Genomic DNA, 22,747 nt, shown 5'->3' on the forward strand with positions numbered 1-22,747 from the left:
TTGATTTACACTCAGATAAAAATAACTAATTTATGAGGCATTTTTGCATTGTTATGCTTTACTGTAAAGATTGAAACCTTGTTCCACACTGTCAGTCAGGAATATCAAAAACACTGGTAAACCTGTGTAAAAACAAGTTTTTTTCATGCTCAGTCATTCCATAGAAACCTGTGCTGAAGGTGCTTAACTGCGAACTGTACTGGTATGTATAAACCTTCAAGAGTGGCCTTGAATTTTATCTTTTGAGTCAAAAGTCTTTCCTCAAGTACGTTGTGTGATTCTTAAGAGCTGACTGCAGTGACTCCAAAATATAATGTACAATCATGTTGACCCACAAGTGTCCTCCGTCAAGCTCCGAATCAGCCAGTAGCTGTTTCACATTTCACAAACCATCATGCATTGTATCCTACATTATCAATATATTAAAGCAGGTAAGAATGAAGCTTAAAGAAGACATATTAACATTGTATATGCTGTTGGGGTTATTTGTAAAAATCACTAAAGATCACTTAACTCTTGGCTGAAAAGCTGTTTCCCTTCTTTGATTGAAGGTTTTCAGAAATGTCATATGTTTTATCTGTAGGCAAACACCCAGCATTGATGTCAAAGTGTACTGACAACCTGGAGAGAGGTGAAAAGTTATGTCACTGAAGCTCAGCAAAACAATATTTTCAGATGGTGATAAGTTAGTCTCAATTTAGCCTGGACAGAATACTCATTTATACTGAAAGTCATTTGTTGAATGCAGCCCTTTAAAATGTTTGCATGTTAACCACATGCAGGTTCAATTGTCTGGTTTTCTGAAACAGAAAACATATGGTTTGCTTTAAATAAAACATCTGTTTAAAATGTTTACCTCCTATCTTTTTAGAATATATAAATGTGCTTATCATATCAGGAGGACTCTCATTAACGTGACAGAATTATTTGAATTACTATTTGATTTCAACTTTTCTTATTTTTGATCTCTCTCAAACAATTTGGGATCAGAAGTTTTCTCAATGGCACTTACTGTTAAAAGTATGAGAATAACACAAAAATTATGTCATTCATATATTTTTAAAACACAATTTTACTGTGAGTGTCTTTATATGGCCTTCACATTATGTACCAATTGCATGTTTACAAATGGCATTTTTTGTATGTTACAGCACACACACTGGATATGTCATGAAGGAGACTGCATGCTGGACCTCCGGAGGAGTCTGTACGGTTTGCCCTGAGTGTGTCTTGATGTCAGCCTGCCTCCCGCGGTCTCACTGCACATTTCTGCGGACAGATGGGATAAGTACTGTGTCAGCTTCACAAGGCCCACCAACAGAGCTCCCCCACCCAGCATCAGACAGGGCCACAGCAATGCAAACAGGGCATCCTTGTAGGTGTGCTTTCTGTTCAAGATGGCGTCCACTGGGTGCTTTGTGTGGTCAGTGAAACACAGTGAGGTGTTGTCCAGCTGAGTGTCCAAGATGTTTTTCAGTGTCTTAACTTCCTTTAGAAGTTCTTTTCTGTCCATCCGGCATTTGGGTATGTAGAAACACTGAGAAAGAAAAGATACGATTTAAGTGTAATTTTTATCAAGTGACCTACTTGTTACAGTTGGCAGTGCTGATTGCAATCAGTGAGACAAGCTTCAATTTTGATTCTGTTTTTGTCTGTTAAAAAACCCCCAGAAAACAATTCTAGCCTCCGTGTGCTGAATTGAAACTGAAAAATGATTCACACAATTCCCCGAAACAGATCAGTGTGCATGAGAGCATCCTCTAATAATGTCAGCTTGCTTACAAGGGTACACAAGGGTACAGTAATCAGAGTACTGCTGGTTTTCCATCAGTTAGCTAGTTCAGTATAGGTTTTGCCTTTCCCACTTTTTCAGGTGCTTTTTCAAGTTGCTGCTAAGATGGCTAAAAAAATACGATGAGTCTGAGCTCTGAGAAGCAAAATCAAGATCTACTATACAGAGTGGTCCTTCATGTCAGCTGTAGTACATATAAATAAAGCTTTAATGCTCAAGTCCACTCCTTGGGGGCCAGTTTCCTGATGGTGGTCATCCCTTACCGTTGACAAACCACACCTGGTATGAAGCAGATCCAAAGCAGAGGCTTATAAAGCTGTAAGGTAAGACGTAAAACCTGGAATTTACTGCCTTAAATCCCTACCTCAAGAGTGAGTTGGACCAATTCCTCGTCAAAGTGGAGAAAAGCTGTCTGATTGGAGCCAGTGAGGTTAACCATTGCCCTGAGGCAAGGCACGGTGCTCACACCTCTGCAGTCCACCCACTCCTCGAGGATTTCAGTCTTCAGCAGAACACAGCTGGCCTCCTCCCAGTTACTGGAAAGCAAGTGGAAAAGTTCAGGCAGCGAAAACCTTAGACATCAGTAATCAAATAATTGTTTCACGTTAGATCTCTGATGCAAAGAGAAACAGATGAAAATGAAAAATGTCATACTATTTCAACTTGGCTTAGTTATTCAAATTTTAACATGCTTTATCTTTAACTTCAGATGGATTTCCTTTGGTGACTTCCCTTGACTTTTATTCCAGTCAGTGCAGGTTGATTTATGACAAAATACCTGTAAAACTGATGCAATTCCCAACAGCTTCAGCTGTGCTTTGTGTTTTGTGAAAATTAGGAAATGGTAGCATGCTAAGACTAAACCAAGGTGGTAAATGTGGTAAGCATCAGTATATTAGTTTGTTATTCTGAGTATGTTAGCACACCAACATTAGCATTTAGCACAAGTCTGCATAAATACAGTCTCACACTGCTAGTCCAGCTGTATACTCTTATTTCTCTTCCACAAATGTTAAGGTTTGTTCCTTCTATCTCTTGCATATAATTTATCAATTAATCAAAAAAAATTTAATCATTCCTAAAAGTTATGCTGTTACAGTCACATGCATGAGTAAACAACTGGATAATAAAACTTCTACTATTGTCAAAAATCACAAATAACAAATCACATGACGTCCCTTTAACAATCAACAAACTCCAGTGTACCTGTTAACATAAGGTTTGATCATAGTGATGCCAACCACAAAGAACATAAGCACAGAGAAGGCCATCATGCTGAAGCCCAGGAGGATGGCTCTGTCCTCCCCCACACTCGACACTGGCATCTGGGTCCGAGTTCGCTGTCCTCCACGTCCATCCAGCCCTCTGCTCCACTCCAGATCCTGAGCTGTCGCTGAGTAGAAGTCTCTGTGTCTCTCATACCACACACATGTTCACACACACACACACACACACACACACACATTTTCAAGCATTCAGGGTTAAAATACATAAGGTATCTTAACAAATATAATTAGTTTTTGATTTTTGCAATAAAAACACGTGTAAGCACTGTCAATAAATGACTGAGATGTATTTTCAAGCTGAAATTTGCTCAGTAATATTTTTAATGTCTTTGTACAAGATTTCCTCTATGTTATTTTACTTTGCACAGCAGAGATCTCATAAAAATGGAATCAAAACTATTGCTTTAATTAGGATATTTCATTGCAAGATAAATAGAAATAAGTCAGTTATGTAATGACAAGGTACATTTTAAATTGTACACTGGTGATTTAGTAAATTATAAGCCCAATTCTAAAAAAAACTTTAGATGCAGTGTAGCTCAAAAAAATTTGCAAATCCTTTTTGATGTATACTTGAAAATGGTACAAAGACAATATATTGAATGTTTTACCTCATCAACTTTTGTAAAAGAGTTTTGTAAATATATAGTTATTCTGAAACACGTTTCAAACAAGTTGGAACCGGGGCAACAAAAGACTGGGAGTGTTGTGTCCTGCTCACAAACAAAACACCTGTTTGGAACATTCTACAGGTAAAAAGGTTCATTGGTAACAGCTGATAGGATCATGACTCTGTATGAAGATGGTATCCTCAAAAGACTCAGTTTAAACATGTGATTGTACAAAGGATATTCTTGCATGGGCTCAGGAAGTATTGTACTCATTGTTAGTGAAAAATCACAAGTTTGATGAAAAGTCAAAGAAACACCAAAGTTATTACAATTCATCCTGATGGGCACACAAATAAGTGTAAGTGTAGTTGCTTTTTTGGCACGCCAACAGTTGAGCAACAATTGTGTTTCAAGCCCAAAGTGATGACCCTGACGTCCTGATTATTTTGTCAGATAGCTCCTCCAGAGCCACAGAGGATGTTATACAACAGTTTTCAAAGGATGAGTAGTACTCCTTGTGGCAACTAAACTGAAACTGATATTCACAATCAGTGGAAATTGGTGAAATCAATCTTAATTGATTTTAGTATATTCAAACCTGTCAGATTTATGCACATGTATATCCATGCATGCTCACATTGTATATGCCAACGTGAAGCTTTGTCAGCACTGTGTTTTTCCCTTCATAATGACATCCAAACTGTGTTTTCAGAGCCTTGTTGCCTGGCCCAGTCGATTGTTCTCTCTTACCGTGTTTGCCGTCTGCGAGCACCCTGCAGGTTGATGTTAATGGGGATGCTGAAAGACCTCCGGGGAGAAGCTGTGCTCAAGAACATGCCCACTTCTATCTCAGCCACCTCCCAGCCCCAAGAATGTGTGTCCACCTAACAAGCTCCTCTCTATCTGAAAGTCAAATGTCCTTCTGTCAACAGCTGATCATCTCCAACAGGATCCAATGCAGTGAGGTGACTGACTGATTGGATTCACCGGGGAAGTCTCTGTTGTTTACCAAGGCTCAAAGGTGAGTACAACACCTTCCACCCTCATGTGTGTTTCTATAGAAACCACCACAGGTAAGGCAGGTAGGATGCTAATGGCCTCTCAGTGGGCCCGTGATGCACAGCTGCAGGCAGCAATTTGTCATGGAGATGTTGAATGAATCCCTTCTTAATTATTAACTTTTTGGACAGAATGAAACAGCATGATAACACTTCACAGGTATAGGAAATCAGTTAGGAAGAAAAAGCAGGAGTAAAAGGTGTAAAGTTTCACTTATACGCCAAATTTACCACCTTTACAAACATTTACACACCCATACAGAGAAGATACTGACCCAAACATGTGTCCTGTGACATTTCATTATCCTGTAGGCCTGTTGAGATCCAAACCTCTCAGAGTGTCCCAAGTCCCAACCCTGTGTGATATGGGTGCAAGGTGCTGAGCAGGTTTAATGTGTTATTTAAACAATCAAAAGCCTTTGCATTATTAATATGTTGCTGGAAAAACATATGGAGGTATTAACTTGGTGACAGTTCCGTTTAATATAATAAGCCCAAGGCTAGGAACACCACTGCAGCTCGAAAACAGAGGCAACCATTCAATAAAACAGACAGCAAAGCCATACCTAATTTGTTAAGGGTTGAATACAATAGTGTTACTTTTTGGAAATTTTTCCTCAATCTTTTATCATGCTTTCCGGAATAAGGCTCCACATTCTGAGAAATGTAATCTTGGTTTGTCTGATATACTTCATTACCTGTCTGTTTTTATTATTGTGGGTGATGGATTTGTAACCTGAATTTGTAAATGGAGTCCCTTTTTGTAGAGCAACAAAGTTATTCGTATAAGTAGCTTGCAAGGAGGGTGATGGGCCTGGAGTGTTTCTTCCCAGGGTTGTGGGAAAATCAAGTGCTTTTCATGAAACTGAAGACAGCAAGATAAAAAATGCATTAAGTCCGGTGTACTTTGCCTCACCTGGCAACCTGAGACATTGCCTTGACTGTGAGACTCACAGAGTGGTGCTGCACTGTAGATGTGACTCAAACAGAATTTTGTCTTTAACATGAATGCCTAATGGAAATGGACTGCTGCAATCATTTCAAACTGGACTGCGTTGTTTTCATTGGTGATGTGATGTATTTTAGGTCTCAACCTCAACAAGTCTTTTCTGCGGGAGAAGCCTTTCACGATCTGTTTTCCGTCTCTATGAGGTTCTGACCTTGTATGATGGTGAGACAAATTCCTCTGATTATCCAGGCCAGTAGTTGTAATTGGACTCACAGTGTCTGCTGTTATCTGATTATACCACTGAACAACATTTCTGTACAACATACGCAGACAGAGGTCGGTGCATAAAAGGCAGCAAGTCACTGAGCAAAATGGATAATCACCAAAAGAGGAATCTAACTTTTCTTACCATCGGAGTGATATTTATGCTGAGCGGCATTGAGTATGGTAAGTTCATTATGACGGCTTTATGGACTTGAAAACATGAGATAATGGTCTCATTAGAGCAGAATCCGCCTGACATTTTGGCTATAAGCACACATCTCAGTGGATGCAGCATCTGATTTAACTGAAATATATTTTGCTCTGGGTAAATGAGGCTTGTCAATTCCACAGCTCCCTCTTTCTCTCCACACTCACTTATCCTCCTTAATTCCTTTCTGTTGGTCTCAGCTGTCATTCTGCCTACAATATGGAGGTATCTCCAGATTTTGGAAGCCCCTCCATACTTCCTGGGTCTGGGTCTGTCTGCCTTCAGCCTGAGTGGTTTGCTCACAGGCCCGCTTTTTGGGTTCTGGTCAGACCGGAGCAAGACCACAAAGTCCATCATCCTTTTCTCCAATCTATTTGAGATTGCCGGTGAGTAATCAAACCACAAGATAAATCACATGATACAGACAACACAGACAGTTCAACTGCCATGTGAAATTCAAACTGAAACTAATATTTGGGCCTGGTCAGAAATAATTCACTCATTCATTATTCAGTACCTGCTACAAAAGGCATTCACTTTGAAGTTTCTCATATGGAAAACTCAAAACATTTCAGGTCATTCCTTTAATTCAGCAGTTATTTAAATTTGCCATAAATAAATTTCAATAATTTTACTTCTCACTGAAAAATTGTACACCACCTTTAACATTGTATTGTGGGTATAATTTTAGTTCACTATGTAGAATGTAATGTAAGTAGATGTTTGGCCAACACTACAATAGAGCAAAAACTCCCTTTGGCTACAGCCATGCTAACTACTACTACAACATAGGCTACTAGCTAAAACTCCAGAGCGCTAACATGCTCACAGTGACAATGCTAGCATGCTAACATACACAATGTTTACCTTGTTCACCATAGTAGCCTCGCATGTTGAAGTGATAACATTTGCTAATTAGCACAGGGACAAAGATGAGCTGAGGCTATTTTGGTAATAAACTAAAGTATGGGACAAATTTCAGTTATGACCTGATGATGACTCCAAACAAATTTTATGGCAGAGTCAAGAAATCACATCATTAAGCTTAATCCACTGGAGAGCATGAATGTTTGTATTTCACTGCAATCCATACAATTACTGTTGAAATATTTGAGTGCCACCAGCTTTGTTAAAAATGATTTTGGACACAACTTTCATTTCAAACATTCGTTTCACATTGGAGATGCCTTTTACTTGATTTTTTTTGTTTGTATTTGTTCACAGGTAACTTCATGTATTTTGTTGGATATTCAAAGTGGCTGTTGTTGGGCAGTCGGCTTGTAGCAGGTGACACACATATGCATTGTCACGAAGTAACGCCCAAAGCTTGTACTGTATCATCATGTGTGTGTACGGTGTGAAAGTATATCAGGATGCTATTTTCTTCTCAGGTGTTGGTGCAGGAGCAGGCTCCTCCATCTTTGGTTTCCTGACTCGGAGCACTCGGCCGGAGGAGCGTGCTGGTGTCTTTGCAGCCATCATGGCCTGCCGACAAGCTGGCCTCCTTGTCGGTCAGTTTCTCCCCCTTCATCTTACCACATAGAGGTGAAACGACTCCACCTCCTTTGTCTTCTGAGAAATATCTGACACCAAGAAGGATTTTGTGATATTTTCTTTGATGTTCAGTTTCAACAGCTAGAAGGAGACATTCAATAAAATCACTGTGGTGGAGGCTACTGTCTCCACACATCCTCTGTTTTTGTTCCAGCTTCTCTTTAAAGCTCTTCCTCCTGTCTCTCTAGGGCCAGCGTTCAACCTGTTCCTGAGGCTGTGTGATTTCAAACTGGGCCCCTTTGTTGTGAACAAATATACATCTCCTGGGGTAACAGCATCCAGACAATCAGTAATCTAAGGTTCTCCGAAAGCATCATGAATACAGAAACAATCTTCAGAAATAGTCACTCTACATTCCGCACTCCACCTGACTCACCTGCATTTCCCCCCTTTGTTCTCCTCTGAGAAAGAACAATACAAAATGCCTGCAGTGATACTCAGACCTGTAACTACCTGTATCGATCTATTTCCATCTCACGAGTCTCTGAATAAAACACCTGTAGAATGGATGTAGCTTAAATAAGATATAACAAAGCTCCAGATGCCTACTTCCATTTTTCTTCATAATTTGACACTGCAAGTCTCTCTTTATTTCACTGTGCCAAGTTACTTTATAGTTTGAACATTCTCCTCCACATATCAAATGCTTGATCTCCCCTGATAGTTTTCAGGGATTTTGATGTTTTCTTTAATGAAATTATAAAATGGTTCATTTTTGTCCTTTTTCTCCCTTTTCTCAGATCTTCATGTGCCTGTTGTGGGTGCTGCTCCAGTTCGTCGTCCTGGCTATGTATTGGGATGTACCACCCATCAGCTCAGAGGGGGGAGCAGTGATGGTGGAAATGAAAGAAGAGGAGGGTGGTGAGGAGGAGGTGCCACTAATAGGGTCCGATGAGGAACCGGTGCACACGTACAGTGCTGCAGTCAGTGTTGACACTGACCAACTGAAGACCCCTGTCATGTCTCAGATGCAGCCTGTCCATGGTGCCTCAGCGCTCTCGAACCCCTTCAAAAACTTCAGCGCCAGCAGAGGTGAGTGGGCAGGTTTGACTGCCTGTCCGGAACAATGATTGTCAGCTCTGCTCTGCTCTGTTCATGGGGGTCAGGTAGGAAGAGGTGTCACTGCCAATGCACATGTTCCATATCTGCTGTATTGATTTAATTGTACACACACACACACACACACACTTAGGCACTCTTTCCATTCTCCAGGTCTCTCTGAGGAATTCTTTGTGGCAGATCAGATTCCCTGTGTATTGATTGAACTTGTGTATCTGGTTTATGTCATTCTGTGTGTGTGTGTGTGTGTGTGTGTGTGTGATGTAAGGTGTCTTATTGGATTAGTGTCATAGTAAGTTTACATGGGATGCAAGTAGTCACTGTGTTTGTGTATTGATTACATTTTTCTGTACTTTGTTAGCGTGTGTGTGTGTGTGTGTGTGTGTGTGTGTGTGTGTGTGTATGTGTGTGTGTGTGTGTGTGTGTCAAACCTCTGCACTGATTCTTTCAGTCTTTGAAGATGTGGCAAGGATGGATAGCAGACTTCCTTTTTTTATTGACTGGCTCGCTGTGGTTGACTTGTGGATGAAATGGAGGCAGAATTGGTAATGTGGCCAACATTCTTCTTATTGATTCCTTTTTGTTTTGAAGAAAATCTACAACCAGAAACTCAGGGGCAAAACTGGAGGATGTCTGCAGCTCTAGCACATACTGTAGGAGTGTCTGTTGGCCATTACAGTGTGTCTGGTGTTTGCTGTCCTGAATTATTGATCTTCCCTTACTTTTTCTCTATGAATTAGGAATCTTTAAAACTCAGGCAGGTCTTTCACTTTTTTCATTAAGTCTTTTCATTTGTGGTTGGGGTTATGCATCATAACGGCACATAAAGAACTTGTTCAAACTGGCGCTCTGGAAGAGCTTTGTCAAGTCTGAGAAAACAGTCCTGATGTTGTCATCAAAGTAATCTCATTTTGGGCTTGTAGATTTGCAAATTAATAACAGAAAGCTTGTCTCTCAAACTGGGAATGCAGAGTTGGAGTTAAAGATGAGGGTGTTTACCTGGCAGGGAGGGAGGGAAGTTGTAGAATCTGCCGTTTTAGGAAACTCATATGAACCCATATAATAATGTTTAAACCCATATTAACCTACCTTGCCTACGTCCAAATGTTCAACTCTGCCTGCTCCAATGGGTTCATTAATCCAAAAACAAAGTGTAACAAGTTGACAATTCACTTTAATTAAAAAAAAATACCTTATGTTAAGTACACACACTTAACATAAGGTATAGGCAGGTTGCATATTGTGCATATTAAAATGCACACATACTGTAAGTACATGCACAACACATATAGTATATGATGTATTTGCAGTAGTCCAAATATAATTAATTCTACAATCACTGAACAGAGAAAAATGTACCATAGTAGCTCACACACTGTACTATAAAGCCATTCTTTCAGCCATCTGCCATGTACTTCCAAATATAGCAGCAAGCCCAGCTCATTTTCCCTCCCCTCCAAGTCCATAAGGCCCTTTTTCTTTTGGTAGCAAAATTTGGAAGTTATTAGTTTTTCTTTTTTCTTTTTTTAATCATATTTTGGAGAAGAAAAAGCGCAGCATTCTAACTTATCTATAGAAAAAAAGGACAGTGTGTTGGACTGGAGGATCAACATGAGCAACCGATCAGGATTCATCACACCTCTTTCAGTCTTCAGATGACTTTCAGACTTTCTTTTTACTTTCAACTTCTTTATTTCAATCTAACTTGACGATTGAAACTTTCAATTTAATGGTACCACTCAAGCTTGTTTATGATTTTCTCTTTGGTTTCTCTGGCTTTCAGTCTATATATATCTCTCTGTCTTTCACTCTACAGAGTTCCTGAGAGAGGAGGTGGTTGTTCTCCTCACGGCTCAGTTCATCACTCTCTTCAATCAGACAGCACTGGAGGTGAGAGCAGCTACCGTTGAGATCCATCAGCCAGGTTTTCCAAGCATTTCACACAATGTCACACTATTTTACCCAGAGGCTCATCCAAACTGCATTAATCTGAGCCTCACCTGGAAAGACCTGCACTGTTAACATTGAGAAAATAATCAAGTATCGCTTGATGCTCAAAGTAAAACTAATGCAACAAGTGCACATAATCAGTCTCCATGTCCCGGACATGAAAAATAAAGAGGCCTCCTCTCCTCTCATGAAACTGTGTTGGCTGAATAGCTGCACGGTGCTAACTTGGATCGTGTAATCATTGTGATATCAAAACAGAACAATTCTTTTGATCTGGATCTGAATAAAACCTTTGAAGGACTTAAAAGTGCTCATTTCACCTCTAATAAGAATCTCTGCTTCTACCTCTGACTGAATCACTTTGTCTGACTGACTGACCTTGCAAACATCTTTCTATAAAATCCTCAGACCATGGTGACTCCTATGACACAGCGCTACTTTAGCTTTGGTGAGCTAGCCAACAGCCTGATGTACAGCCTGTGCGGGGTGGAGGTCATCCTGGGCTTCTTTTTTGTACGCTGGCTGAGCAGGAAGGTGGCGGATCGCGTCGTCCTGGCCATTGGCCTGGTCATCTGCTGCACCGCCTGCATCTGGTGCCTCATCTTCCTTTGCAACCCTGGAGGTGCTAAGATACACAACACACAAGCAAAGATAAGACACGAGGCCAGATAAAACAAAACAAAAACACACACAATTAACCACATTCCACATCGAGTATGCATCACAAGAGCGAGGGCAGGGGAAAGTCAGACTTAAAAATGCCTTGTGCTCTGTGCCAAATCCTTTCTATGCGGCTGTCGTTGGTGTGTACAGTGCAGGGGAGCCATATCAGGTTACACAGTGGCTGCATTGAATGTGTACTGTAAATGATATCACTCAGCCTCCAGCAGGCTAGCAGGGTACAGGCAAACTGAATCCTGTATGTTCATGTTGGCCTGCGTATGTTGCAGCTTGTCACGTTTATCGCTCTGATTACAAGTGACAGGTGCTGGAGCTGGTGAGTGCCTGAGTACATATAAAAGGATTACAGTAATCTAATTATACAAAAAATGCTATTTGTTAAGGCATATCCTACATTTGTTTGCTATTTGTTACTGTTAAAACAACCAAACAAAGAAACAAAACCTTAAAGGCAGATACCTGAAGATAAATTCGTTGCTCCTTTGAACCAATAAGAAACTTGCTTGACTGTTGAAATTACATTTTGATTATAAGATTTTAGACTTTCAGCTTATGCAGAAACATCCAACAGTTTGAGTGGGCACAAATTCACACAAACATGTGCATGATGCAGAGCAACAGAGAACAAAAATGTGCTGGCTGCCAGTTTGGCAGTGGTTTCATTTTCAGATAGAGCTATCTCTAGTGGTGCCAACCCATTTGTGGAAGGAACTTAAAAACCGAGAAGAAGGGACAGATAACTGAAGTATAATCCGTTACACGCACACTTTGAATCATTATCACTACCTGTCTGAAATAAACATCAACAAAATATTATAATATAATAGATATCTTTGAATATATTAATTTTAGGTATGTGAGAGCTGGTGTTAGATTACAGCCCATAAATGTAATAATGTGTTTCACACAGTCTGGGGACAAACAACTATAATTCAGTAATCCATTTATCTCATTTATAATATCTTTCCATCCCTGCCAGGTGGTTATGGATGGGAGCTGTCGGCCTTCATCATTGGAGTGTTTCTGCAGCTGCTGGGGCTTCCCTTCGTGGCTGTGTCTCAGGTGTCTCTCTTCTCCAAAGTTACTGCAGAGAAAACACAAGGTTGGCAAGCAATTTTACCATTTTACCTCAGCATATGTGATGCAAACAGATAATTATACATACTTTATTGTCTAGCCATATTGTAATGTTTGTAGAAATAAAGAACAACCGTTAATTCTTTGTGACGCATTGCCAAAAGGATTCAGCCAAGGCGTTAGACGCTCAGTTGGGGGCCTGGCCACCATCTTGGGTCCTTTGTGGGCAGGAGGATTGACCAATAATTTGTACATAATGCTGGGCATGATGCTAGCTCTCCTCATAATGATCACAGTAAGTAGAACACAGATTTTTGTGGTTAATAATAAAATCAGCCATATAGAAAATTTTTATGATGATTAGTTAAAGAAAATGTTTGGTATTTTGGGAATTATTCTTTTTTTTGCAAGAAGTGATAGGAGAAAATTTCTACCACTGTCATATCTCATATTTATGTCTGCTAAATATGAAGCTACAGCTAGCAGCTTAGCTTAGCATGAAGACTGAACAGCAGGAAACAACCAGCTCGGTGACAAAATTCACCTGACACCATGTCTTAAGCTCACTAATTAATAATGTTGTATTTCATTTGTTAAAGCCATACCAAAACTAACGTGTAAAAATGACAAGTTTCAAAGGATCATGTTTAAACAAACATGATATATTAAGTTAATTAATGAGCTTAATTAATGAGGTGGTAGTAGATGGATTTTTCTGGCTAGAACCAGGCTAGCTGTTTCCCTCGGTTTCCAGTCTTGAAGCTAAGTTAAGCATCTATCCGGTGTAGCTTTGCTTTTAAAATCTGCATCTCAGCACCTTTAAAGCTCACTAATTAACATGCTAATTAGTTAATATAACCAGCTGATAACTGCAGCTTTATATTTACTGTACAGATCATAAAATGTATTACTACCAAAATGTGTTTCTATTGCTTTGATTCTGAGGCTCTAAGAGCTAGAATTCACAGTTAACACTTCAGCTCAGTGCCTCTTGTTTTCTACCCTTCTTCATTAGACACTATTAAAAGTTGCGGCTTAATAAAACTTTTTTGTTCATATACCCAAACTGATAAACAGTAGCTACTTGCCAATAAAATCCTTAACTCAGCATGTCTTTAATAGCCTCTGCTTATTACTCGGTGCTCTCTATTCTCTAAAGCTACATCACGCTGTACATTTTTGCAGGTTATGACAGCGCTGTCCTACGACCGCCTGACTGAGCCCAGGGCAGTGCAGTGTGCTCAGAGCTGTGACAGCGGAGGGTAGAGCTGCAGTATGTCTGAAGAGCAAGCTAAAGATGAACAGAGGGAGTGCCCTGCGCTTCTGAGAGGATCAATACAAGTTTACTGCAGAGGAAACTATGAGTGTGGAATAAAAATCTTCAAATACATGCTGTAACTCAGGACCTGTCATAGAGGTTCACCTACTGTATGTCTTTAAGCTTTGCACAATCTCTCTGTCATCACATTTTAGTAGAATTTACCTTGCATGCATATGACTATGGAACTATTAATTATGTTTTACACAAGGGGGCACCATTGCTCTCATATTGAATACTCAGAAATGTAATTGAAGATGAAAGAAATTATTTTTAAACTGAACTATTTATATATTCTCAGGTGTTGTTAAAAAGATAAGAGAGCAGGTTTTTCCATGTGACCCATGTACCAAATTTTCATTTCATGTCCCAACTCTTTCTTCCTCTGAAGAGGAACAAGAAGAAAAAAGCCCTGGCTGAAAATGAAACAGTTGACACAATGGGTGCAGAAGTAGAGTTGTCAACATCTTTGCAGCTTCATGTCAGCGTAGCTGAGAGAAGACGAGGGTCAGAGAGAGGGAAGCGTTACAGATTTCTTGATATTTATTTGTAGTGCTGGAGAAAAATCATGTTTTTGGTGTTAAAATTAAATTCAAAGCCTTGGATATGACTAAACCAAATAGATGCTATCTGAAATGATTCCTCTGTATCTTACGTGCAAATGAGAAGCTCCTGAATTAAAACCAAAATTTAAAAAAAATGTTAATTAGTCTTCTCTCATTTTACTATAGGGGGATTTAAAGTTTAATTACCTGTATTCATAATTCAAAACCTGACAAGGTGTGACTTCTGTATAGTCAGCTGTTCTTGCCTATATTCTCCTCTAGGATGTGCTGTATACTACACATCTGCATCTGAGAGGAAAATGTTGTAAGCAACATCAAGGCATTGTGGATTCCCTTTGTACCAGTGAACATGGGTTTGGCCAATCTGTGTTTTTGCATAATTGCAGATAAGGCTTGGTAACCTTTCCAGTTTTCTACACTCAGCATGTGATGTTTGGCTTTCCAGAGGCTTTTCGCCTGAAATGGAAATTCTAATCTGTGGGACTCAAGGACATAATATATATAAGTACTTTCATGCCTTGATCAGCATATTTAGGTACTTGACATTTTAAAGGAGATAACAGGGTGCAGAGAATCAGGTCAAGCCTGAATTCACTCTTTAAACCAGCTCACTATTTCAGCATGATTCTTGCTCTCTTGTGTTCTTCAAGAAATGTATATCTAAATCTAAATATCCACAACTATTTATTAAGCCCTTGAAAACTTTCATTTAAAGTTTCGGTTCTCCTCTATAATATAAATTATTCATGGATAAATAAACATCAATCAAAGTTAAAACAGAATTTCATGATGTTGGAGTTATTATTGATTAAAGCAATTCTATGTAAATTTTTGAAGAAGAAATAACACATTCCTCCCCTTGCAAATGAAAAGTTGAATTCATTAACAATGAAGAATACCTTTTCTCATTTCAGTACATTGCTGCTACAGGCTTGCTTAGTCTGCCATGACCTGAAGTGTGTGGTGGACATTGTTAGCTAGCTTTTAGCTGCAAACACTGGACTAATATTGCGTGCAGCATAAATGACATCACTACTTGGTCATTCACGCTACATTTTATATAGAAGTGAACACAGGGTGCCTCATTGGGAGACATTTGCGTCCTTTCCTACAGGTTGTTCCACAGGCAGGAAAAAAATGTCCTGATGGTGTATTTTTTTGGAAAAAAAAATATGTTTCTTAAAGATTAATTTTGGCACTTCTTGCCTTTGTAGATATATAGCTAGTAGAGAGCTGACAGAAAATGGAAGGCTGGCAAGGCTGATGTAGCAAAAGTCCCTGGATAGACTTGGACCAGGGACATTGTGATTGCGTGGATGCTGGCTTCAAATCAAAAGGGTTTCTCTATAACATAAAAAAATCTTGATCAAATAAGAGCAAACCCACATTATGCTATATTTAGGTGTTACTTATGCAGAGTTTAACAGTTATAAACATCAAGCTTTGGCAGAATATAGTGTCTTCAAGTAGGGCTCCCACAAATCTGATTAGCTTTAAGTCCTTTAAATAAAGTGTATTAACTTTATCATTATGTGATGAAAATAAAAACTAACAGAAGGTTTCATACACAAGATTGTCTGAACCTGTGCTGTCAACCATCTCCCGTCTCAGCTTCTGTTACAGCCTATAGAGGTGACGCACAACCGCCCGAGGACATAAAAAGAAAAGTCAGAGGCCTTGGGCTTTTATGTTAAATATACCAAAGTCACAGTCACACAAGTCATGAAATTTTAAAGATACACAGAACGACCATTTGAAGCAGGAGGCAACAATTATTTCTATGAAGCACGGACAAGAGTTTGTCACTATGGAGATGGAGTGTTGTGGGTGGGGGGGAGCCAAAGATAAAATTACGTAATCGCAGAGTGGAAACCCTGGTTCTCTAGTGGAGCTGGTTATGGAACAGATGAAGGTGTAGTAGAGCTTTAGTGGAAGCATCTGCAGGTTGTACTATAATGTGACTATAAATGTCTCAGTCTGCTTTCTGCATACTAACTGTTTTCATGCCATCTTTGAGAAGGAGAAGTCAGCAACGTGCAGTTATTTTCGCTGTTCAGTAGTGGGTAAAAATATCTTGGTAGCTAACCATTATTCAGTCTTCAGTGCTTTTTTGTGTTTCTGTGTGAACACTGAACAACAAAAGACTTTTTTTTTTTTTTGCACTATTTTTTTGTATCTTACAACATTCAAGGATAAAACTTGGATATTATATCCAGGAGCGAACAAAGAGGCACCAGCCGCATGCAGCGGGGCACCAGTCCGCTCAAACTTCACATGCATTTGTTGTGAAACACTTCCAAACCTTAGATAAAAGCAGCTTAATCCATTCCCCTCAGAAAAAATATCAACTTTTTAAAGGAAATTTATCCAGATATGTTTTCATTTTTTCTTTGCACTGACCAACTTGGAAGGCAAATTGACACTGTCATCTAACAAAGATAAAGGTAATTGGTCACAAAGAGGAAAACAGCATTTGACTGGAGCCAAAGCATAACAATTATGATAACGACAGCAGAGGGGCAGAGAGTTCCTCTCTTCCTGATGGAATTAACTGGACTGAGGATGGTTGTTAATGGGTCGCACATGATAGATGAGTAAGCGTCTGCTGAAAAATAGGGAAGGGGATGAAATCAGGCCAGCAATATTCATTCCATGATTCACTTTCCCCCCCTCCATTGCCATCCATATTTTGTGCAGAAAGGTTCTTCCCTGCAAATCATTTATTAAGTGATTTAATTGTAGGCTACAGGAATATATTTATTCAGGAAGTAATTTTGTTTCCTTGGTGGAGGCTATTCATTAAAAAATCTTTTAACATAGATGTCAGCTGTTGGTCTCCTGCCAGCTTAGTCAAAAGATTTACTGTTTCGCTGTTATTGTTGCTGACTTAAGAAGCTGACTTTTAGATGTCATTGCCAGGGCGTGGCTGGAGTCCAAGACTGGGTGTATGGGGGAGAGATTTAGAGGAACTGCTTGTTATGCACACACAAACAAAGGAAAGTTTTTCTTTGTCTAATTTGCAGTATTATGTGCATGGACAGGCATTATACCGAGTCTTTGAATCTACGCATTATCAAGATAAATGACTAATGAGCTGACAGGACAGTGGGGAAAGGAGAAGAGAGGCGAGGCGACAGTGTGCTCATTGCTGTTGAATGCTGTTTTTTATGTCCACTTTCTCCTGGGCAGCTTTAGATTCGCTAGCCGGCGGGAAGGCAAATGGTTTGATTTATTATATGTGACGCTGATGCTCGGGGCTATGTATATATGTAGAAGCTATAGTCGCTCAGGTAGCCTCTTGTGCATTTCTTATAGCTCCAGTCACCATGTGTTTGTATTCTGCGCGGCTGGCATCGCCTCAGATACATTGAATCAATTGCCTCCACCCACACCAGTCATCCACCCCCATACTCATATGTGAGCCTTAGTGAAATTAATGCCTCTGGGACATATGCGAGCACTGAGTTTAAGTCAGCCGCGCTTATTGATTGGAGCCCATTGTAATGGCAACAGAAGTATATTCAGATAATTATAAGGCTCATTTAGGTATGTTCCTTTCTTATGAACCCGGTGTTGCTTTGCGGAGGGGGAGACAGTTTTCTTTTTCCCCTGCAGCAGCACCAGAGAGCCTCGGCGCTGACAATAAATTTGCTCATCAACCAGTTTCGTTCCAGTGTGAGGTAAAATTATCCAATATTTCATGGTCCGGCCCTTTGAAGGTGGCATTACTCAGCAAAGCTCAATGTGCTTTGGAGAGAAGATGTAATAGTGATGAAGCTCACACTATATTTTCATGAGGAGTTGCTGGCCTGTCCAACCTGATGCATGAAGAAATGATGAGAAATAAGAAACTCCTCTTGTTCACTGTTGTTTATGACTGACTTGACTGTAAACAAATCAAATAAACAACCACCCCTCATGTTTCATTCCACCTTCAGTATGGTGGTGGTATAAAGGCCCAGTCATGCCTGTTGTCTGACAGAGTTAAGGTCAAGGTTTATTTGCACATGGACATGTGGGAGCACATTGATCTCATTAACAGTGTGTGAAGACTATCATAAAATGATGAGAACTTCATAGGAGGTCAGCGGAGGATCAATATTAAATCCTATCTCATTTATAATCCTGCTGAGCAGAGAGGCTCGGCGGGGCTTAGCTGCTTAAAGAAGACAGCATTTGACAATTTATTTTAATGTTCATATGAATAAATGTAATGATACACAAGTGCTTTGAAATGATTTTTTTTTTTTTATTGTCTGTTTGCAGGCACTTTAGTACCGTTTCGTTGTCAGAAAATGCACTATAAATACACTGATGGATGATGGAGAGGCTTGACCAAAAAACACTCTCACACACAAACATGATCAAGGAAAGTATTGACATAGAAGCAATATGAAATTGAAGTCAATTCATCAAATGTTTGCTACATCTCCTGGCAGATTAATGTTGTGTCCTCAGCTATTTTAGGTACATTTGACTGCTCTTATCAGCAATCTCCATTCTCATAGACACAGCATCTTCAGATCAAGGATTAAGTGTCTCATCATACATATCACTTAGAGGATTAACCCTTTCACACACTCTTATCGCCACAAGTTATGAATCTGACCGCTGATGGATGTAAAATTCAATCAGGGGGTTTCATGAGACAAATTCCAGCAGGCAGCTGTGAAGAAACTCTCAAACTTTTTCCCTCTGACTCTCCCAAAAAATTAGGAATTTAACCTCTGATTTTGTGTGTTCCTGAGCCAATTAAGCTGTGAGATTTGTTTGAAGTTGTTGATTGAAAAGAGAGCTTGCTGGTTTTTGGGCCCATACAGTGAAGAGAGACCACAGGGGTCCAGGTTCCCAGAGCCTGCATGTGTAATCCAGTCTAACATGCATGCAAATCTCATCTGTGCCCGCACACAATGGCCTGTCTGTGTGAAGGAGGGGAGAAGGGAAGGGAAAATGGAGAGAGAAGAGGAAAAGCTGTAAGTGTGTGTCCTCTGTGTGTGTGTGTGCATATGCCATGATAGGTCTTGAGAGACAGAACACAGACGTACTAAGGTTCACAGACTAGTAAGAGTCTTTTATCAGGGTTGATATTTAAACATCTGCATAATTAATCCAATAACTGTGGAGCTCTCTGAGGAGGAAAAAACACAGCATCGCCCGTGGAAAAGAGAACATTGTAAATTCTTGGCACTGCTGTGAGTGCAGCTCCTCTCTGCTGTGTAAAAACAAAAGTTGGCAACCCAGATCTCAGGGGAAATTAAAAATCTTTGTCTTAACCAGCCAATTAAATGAAATACACCTTTTTGTACATGGCTGAAGCTAGCCGCTGGAATCTATTTATGACCGTATTGTGGTTCGCACATCTACTATGCTGTTCACTGCAGAGGAGCTCAACATCACTTCACCCCTCAGGATGAGGCTGGAAATCAGGGGTGTGGGCTGAGAGGTGCAGGGTTTTTTTTTTCCCAGAGGCAGAGATGCAGAGAACTTACTTTCCATCTGTCTCGATCATATAGATTTATAGGATTAGACCAAATGCTGTTTTAGACCTCAGCAGAGGCTCAGCTCTTTCATGTGAAACATTGGATTAGATAGTCATGGAGCTTTTGTGTGTGTGGCGTCTCCAGTCTCGCAAAGGCTCCTTTCACTGCCATCGTATCATTATTATTATTGTGTGTGAGGGTGTTTTTGTATGCACGCCACGCCTTGAACTTTATTACATTTCGATAACTTTAGCCATGTGTGAGTGTGTGTGTGTGTGTGTGTGTGTCTTTATTCTCCCAAGCTAGCACCTCTGCTCTATTGGGACCCCAGTGGGCAGACCATAGCTCAGCAGGGGGCCTTCACTCCAATTTGCCATCGTTTGTCACCATTTGTTCGTCCTGACAAACAAAATGTTGGCCCTCGGCCCCCTCCCATTTGGCCACAGTCACACATAGGATCAGCTGCTCTCCGCTTCTCATGGCTCTATTTTAGCGGGATCTCTTTATTTTCACTGAATCATCTGGCTCTGCTTTGCTAGCTGGGGCAGACATGTGCACAAAATAGTTTCCCCATCTAATTACCTCATTTCATCTGACATTAATATTGTAGCACGTTACTGTTGCATTATTGATGGTGTGTTTGTCTTGGTGTATGAGATGTTAATTAAAAGATAAACTGGATCTGTGGCTGTATGACAGTTTCTTTATCCAGGAGTCAGTGAGCTTTCAGAGATTTCTTTTCTGACACTGTCCTTTTGTCTCTTGCTGATGTCATGTCACATGTCTCTTCTAGCCTCGGCTTCATTGCGTACTTAAACATCTCTATTACAGGCCCTTAGATTACAAGGTAATTGCATAATGCACTTCAAAGCCAGTTTTATGATAAACTCTAGGTGCACAGGCTTCCCCGCAGAAGAGGCCAGCTGGGTTGAGCGATGACGAATGAGGTCGAGATGTTCCAGGCAGATATGAGCCTCTGCACGACAGACACAGTAACCTTCTCTGTGGTCAGATAACTGATGCTGATTTCCTGCCACATATCACTATCTTGCATCTTAGCCTGTGTAGCAGAGAAACTAAAACACGTCAAACTGCTCCATAAAAACCCAGGAAGGTCAGATGGTTAAAGAGCTTTCTGAGGCTTCCTGGGAGAGTAAAGCCTCTCTTTGGATAGCCTGCAAATGGACAGGCAATAAACTTTGGGTGACTTTACGGCGTTAACAGCAAGGAGTGAATCCAGTCTGGGATTTGGTTTAACTCTCCTCTTTCCACCCTCCTCCTCTACTGTACTTCTCTAAGATTTTGGGTATCATGAGCTTTAAGCTGTGAGTTGTGAGATGAAACGACAGATGACCGTACCATTAGGCTGAGTGGCTGGCTGTTTCTCTGGTCAATGAGGCCACAGTGACAAATAAGTTGGCAAAGATTTAGACAAGCGGCTCCTTGGCACTGAGGCTCAGGCTTCAGCCCCAATGAGGGATGAAGAACAGATGTCTAGCTTAAAGCCACACACTTTCTCTTGAGCTGTAATTTTTGTCTTGTTTGAAGTGAGCCCCGAGGCATATCTCATTTTCAGCCCTTGTACCAAATCATATGCATACCTTTATTCACATCTTGAAGACTCTCATTACTTGAAATGAAGAGTGTCAGATATGGAGGAAGCTATTAAGGAAGAGCAGCGAGCCCAGTGGTCTGTCGTAATTGGAGACACTAGTGCTGAGATGAGCTTTATATTGCCAACGCCAGAGTAAAAACTGACCTTGCTGTTTTTATGTTTGTGGCCCTGAGGGCATTTTTAGACTTAGTGTTTGTGATTCATAAAAAAGTAAAGGTGAAACATGTATTCAGTTTCAGAAAAGAGTGCAAATGACTGTTGCCCACAAAGAACAAAAAACATGTATCGATTATTAAAAGGATTTATGCAAAAGAAACTGAACAGGATTAGTTTGGTAATATTCTATATTTTTGCTATTGCTGACAAATTTCACCAAAAAGGCCAAAAGCAAAAGGATTCTACCAATAAATATCAGCTGTGTAGCTAAAGCCCAATACAGTGTCTTAATATGGTGCTCCAAAGATCTCAAATCTATCAAAACCGTATGAACATGGCCACCAAGTTTAATGGAAATCAAAACAGCACCTGTTGAGCTATTGCATGGAAAAACCTATTTTGACATGGTGGACCAACCGGCAGACCAACACCATCGTGCACAGAAGTACAGAAACTTGTAAGTGAAACTGTATATTGTAACCCATTTAAAAAGGTCTAAACCTTCGGGAAGAAGCAATGGGATTGAGTGCTAGAAACAGGGCTGGAAAGTACTGAGAGGTGGACTAATGCATTGATGGTGTTGTTTTTTCACTGGATTTGTTGACAATAACAAAAATATAGAATATCACCAGATTTATCCTCCTTATAATAACAATCTGATACTAAAACATTTACCTTCAATGCATCTTAGAAATTTATAAATCCTGAAGAGAAGTGAAGAAATTCTTAGTTGGTCTTTTATGTGTTCAAAACCAGGACCCACAAGATGATCATTTATATATGAGTGAGCAGTCGTTTGATATCCACTTTGAGAACTAAAATATTGATTTCAATGCCTGCAATAAAACTTCATCAGCAAATTCATTTTAAATTGACAGGAACAAGCTGATAGTTTCGTCACTCCTCAGTTGATTTATGTTTAAGGTTGATTTTATTGGCACTGAAACTCAACCAGTGGCGTTAATGTGAAATGATCTCACTTTCACTGCCCCCCACCCACCCACCCACCCCCAACGGCCCCACTGGCCCCACGGGGACATCAGAGTCTATTTGGATTCAGGGCTTTGCTTTCCAACAGGGGATTGAAAGGATTTCTTCAGGTTAAAGGATTGTCTTTTCACAC

At 40.1% G+C, this 22,747-nt stretch overlaps 2 protein-coding genes across 3 annotated transcripts; one reads left to right on the forward strand and one right to left on the reverse strand.

Annotated features, from left to right (window-relative positions):
• Nucleotides 1-2: 2 nt before the first annotated feature.
• Nucleotides 3-5,089, reverse strand: kcnmb3 (potassium calcium-activated channel subfamily M regulatory beta subunit 3). 2 transcript variants are annotated; one of them, XM_046408816.1, is made up of 4 exons: nucleotides 4,440-5,089; nucleotides 2,999-3,199; nucleotides 2,157-2,328; nucleotides 3-1,537 (listed from the first exon to the last, which is right to left on the reverse strand). In XM_046408816.1, the coding sequence occupies exons 1-4, from the start codon at nucleotides 4,523-4,525 to the stop codon at nucleotides 1,169-1,171; spliced, it is 828 nt and encodes a 275-aa protein (XP_046264772.1). In that variant the 5' UTR covers nucleotides 4,526-5,089; the 3' UTR covers nucleotides 3-1,168. The 2 variants fall into 2 exon arrangements, with proteins under 2 accessions (XP_046264772.1, XP_046264771.1); XM_046408815.1 differs by having other exon boundaries at nucleotides 2,999-3,205.
• A 740-nt stretch (nucleotides 5,090-5,829) lies between these two features.
• Nucleotides 5,830-14,485, forward strand: mfsd8l2 (major facilitator superfamily domain containing 8-like 2). Its single transcript, XM_046408777.1, has 11 exons — nucleotides 5,830-6,143; nucleotides 6,369-6,554; nucleotides 7,393-7,455; nucleotides 7,560-7,679; nucleotides 7,911-7,990; nucleotides 8,463-8,754; nucleotides 10,598-10,671; nucleotides 11,140-11,353; nucleotides 12,392-12,514; nucleotides 12,654-12,784; nucleotides 13,675-14,485. Exons 1-11 carry the CDS (start codon nucleotides 6,068-6,070, stop codon nucleotides 13,753-13,755), a joined length of 1,440 nt encoding a protein of 479 aa, XP_046264733.1. The 5' UTR covers nucleotides 5,830-6,067; the 3' UTR covers nucleotides 13,756-14,485.
• The last annotated feature ends 8,262 nt before the right edge of the window (nucleotides 14,486-22,747 follow it).

Source organism: Scatophagus argus, chromosome 13, assembly GCF_020382885.2.
Source record: "Scatophagus argus isolate fScaArg1 chromosome 13, fScaArg1.pri, whole genome shotgun sequence".
Lineage (NCBI taxonomy): Eukaryota > Metazoa > Chordata > Actinopteri > Scatophagidae > Scatophagus > Scatophagus argus.

Bases quoted from the DNA above. Each gene is read 5' to 3' on its own strand.
- kcnmb3 (XM_046408815.1), bottom strand. From the start codon at position 4,525: ATGTTCTTGAGCACAGCTTCTCCCCGGAGGTCTTTCAGCATCCCCATT. The intron at 3,206-4,439 runs GTAAGAGAGAAC...GTGGTATGAGAG, and splicing joins GCTCGCAGACGGCAAACACG to ACACAGAGACTTCTACTCAG. The intron at 2,329-2,998 runs GTACACTGGAGT...CTTGCTTTCCAG, and splicing joins ATCAAACCTTATGTTAACAG to TAACTGGGAGGAGGCCAGCT.
- mfsd8l2 (XM_046408777.1), top strand. From the start codon at position 6,068: ATGGATAATCACCAAAAGAGGAATCTAACTTTTCTTACCATCGGAGTG. The intron at 7,991-8,462 runs GTAACAGCATCC...CCCTTTTCTCAG, and splicing joins ACAAATATACATCTCCTGGG to ATCTTCATGTGCCTGTTGTG. The intron at 12,515-12,653 runs GTTGGCAAGCAA...CATTGCCAAAAG, and splicing joins TACTGCAGAGAAAACACAAG to GATTCAGCCAAGGCGTTAGA.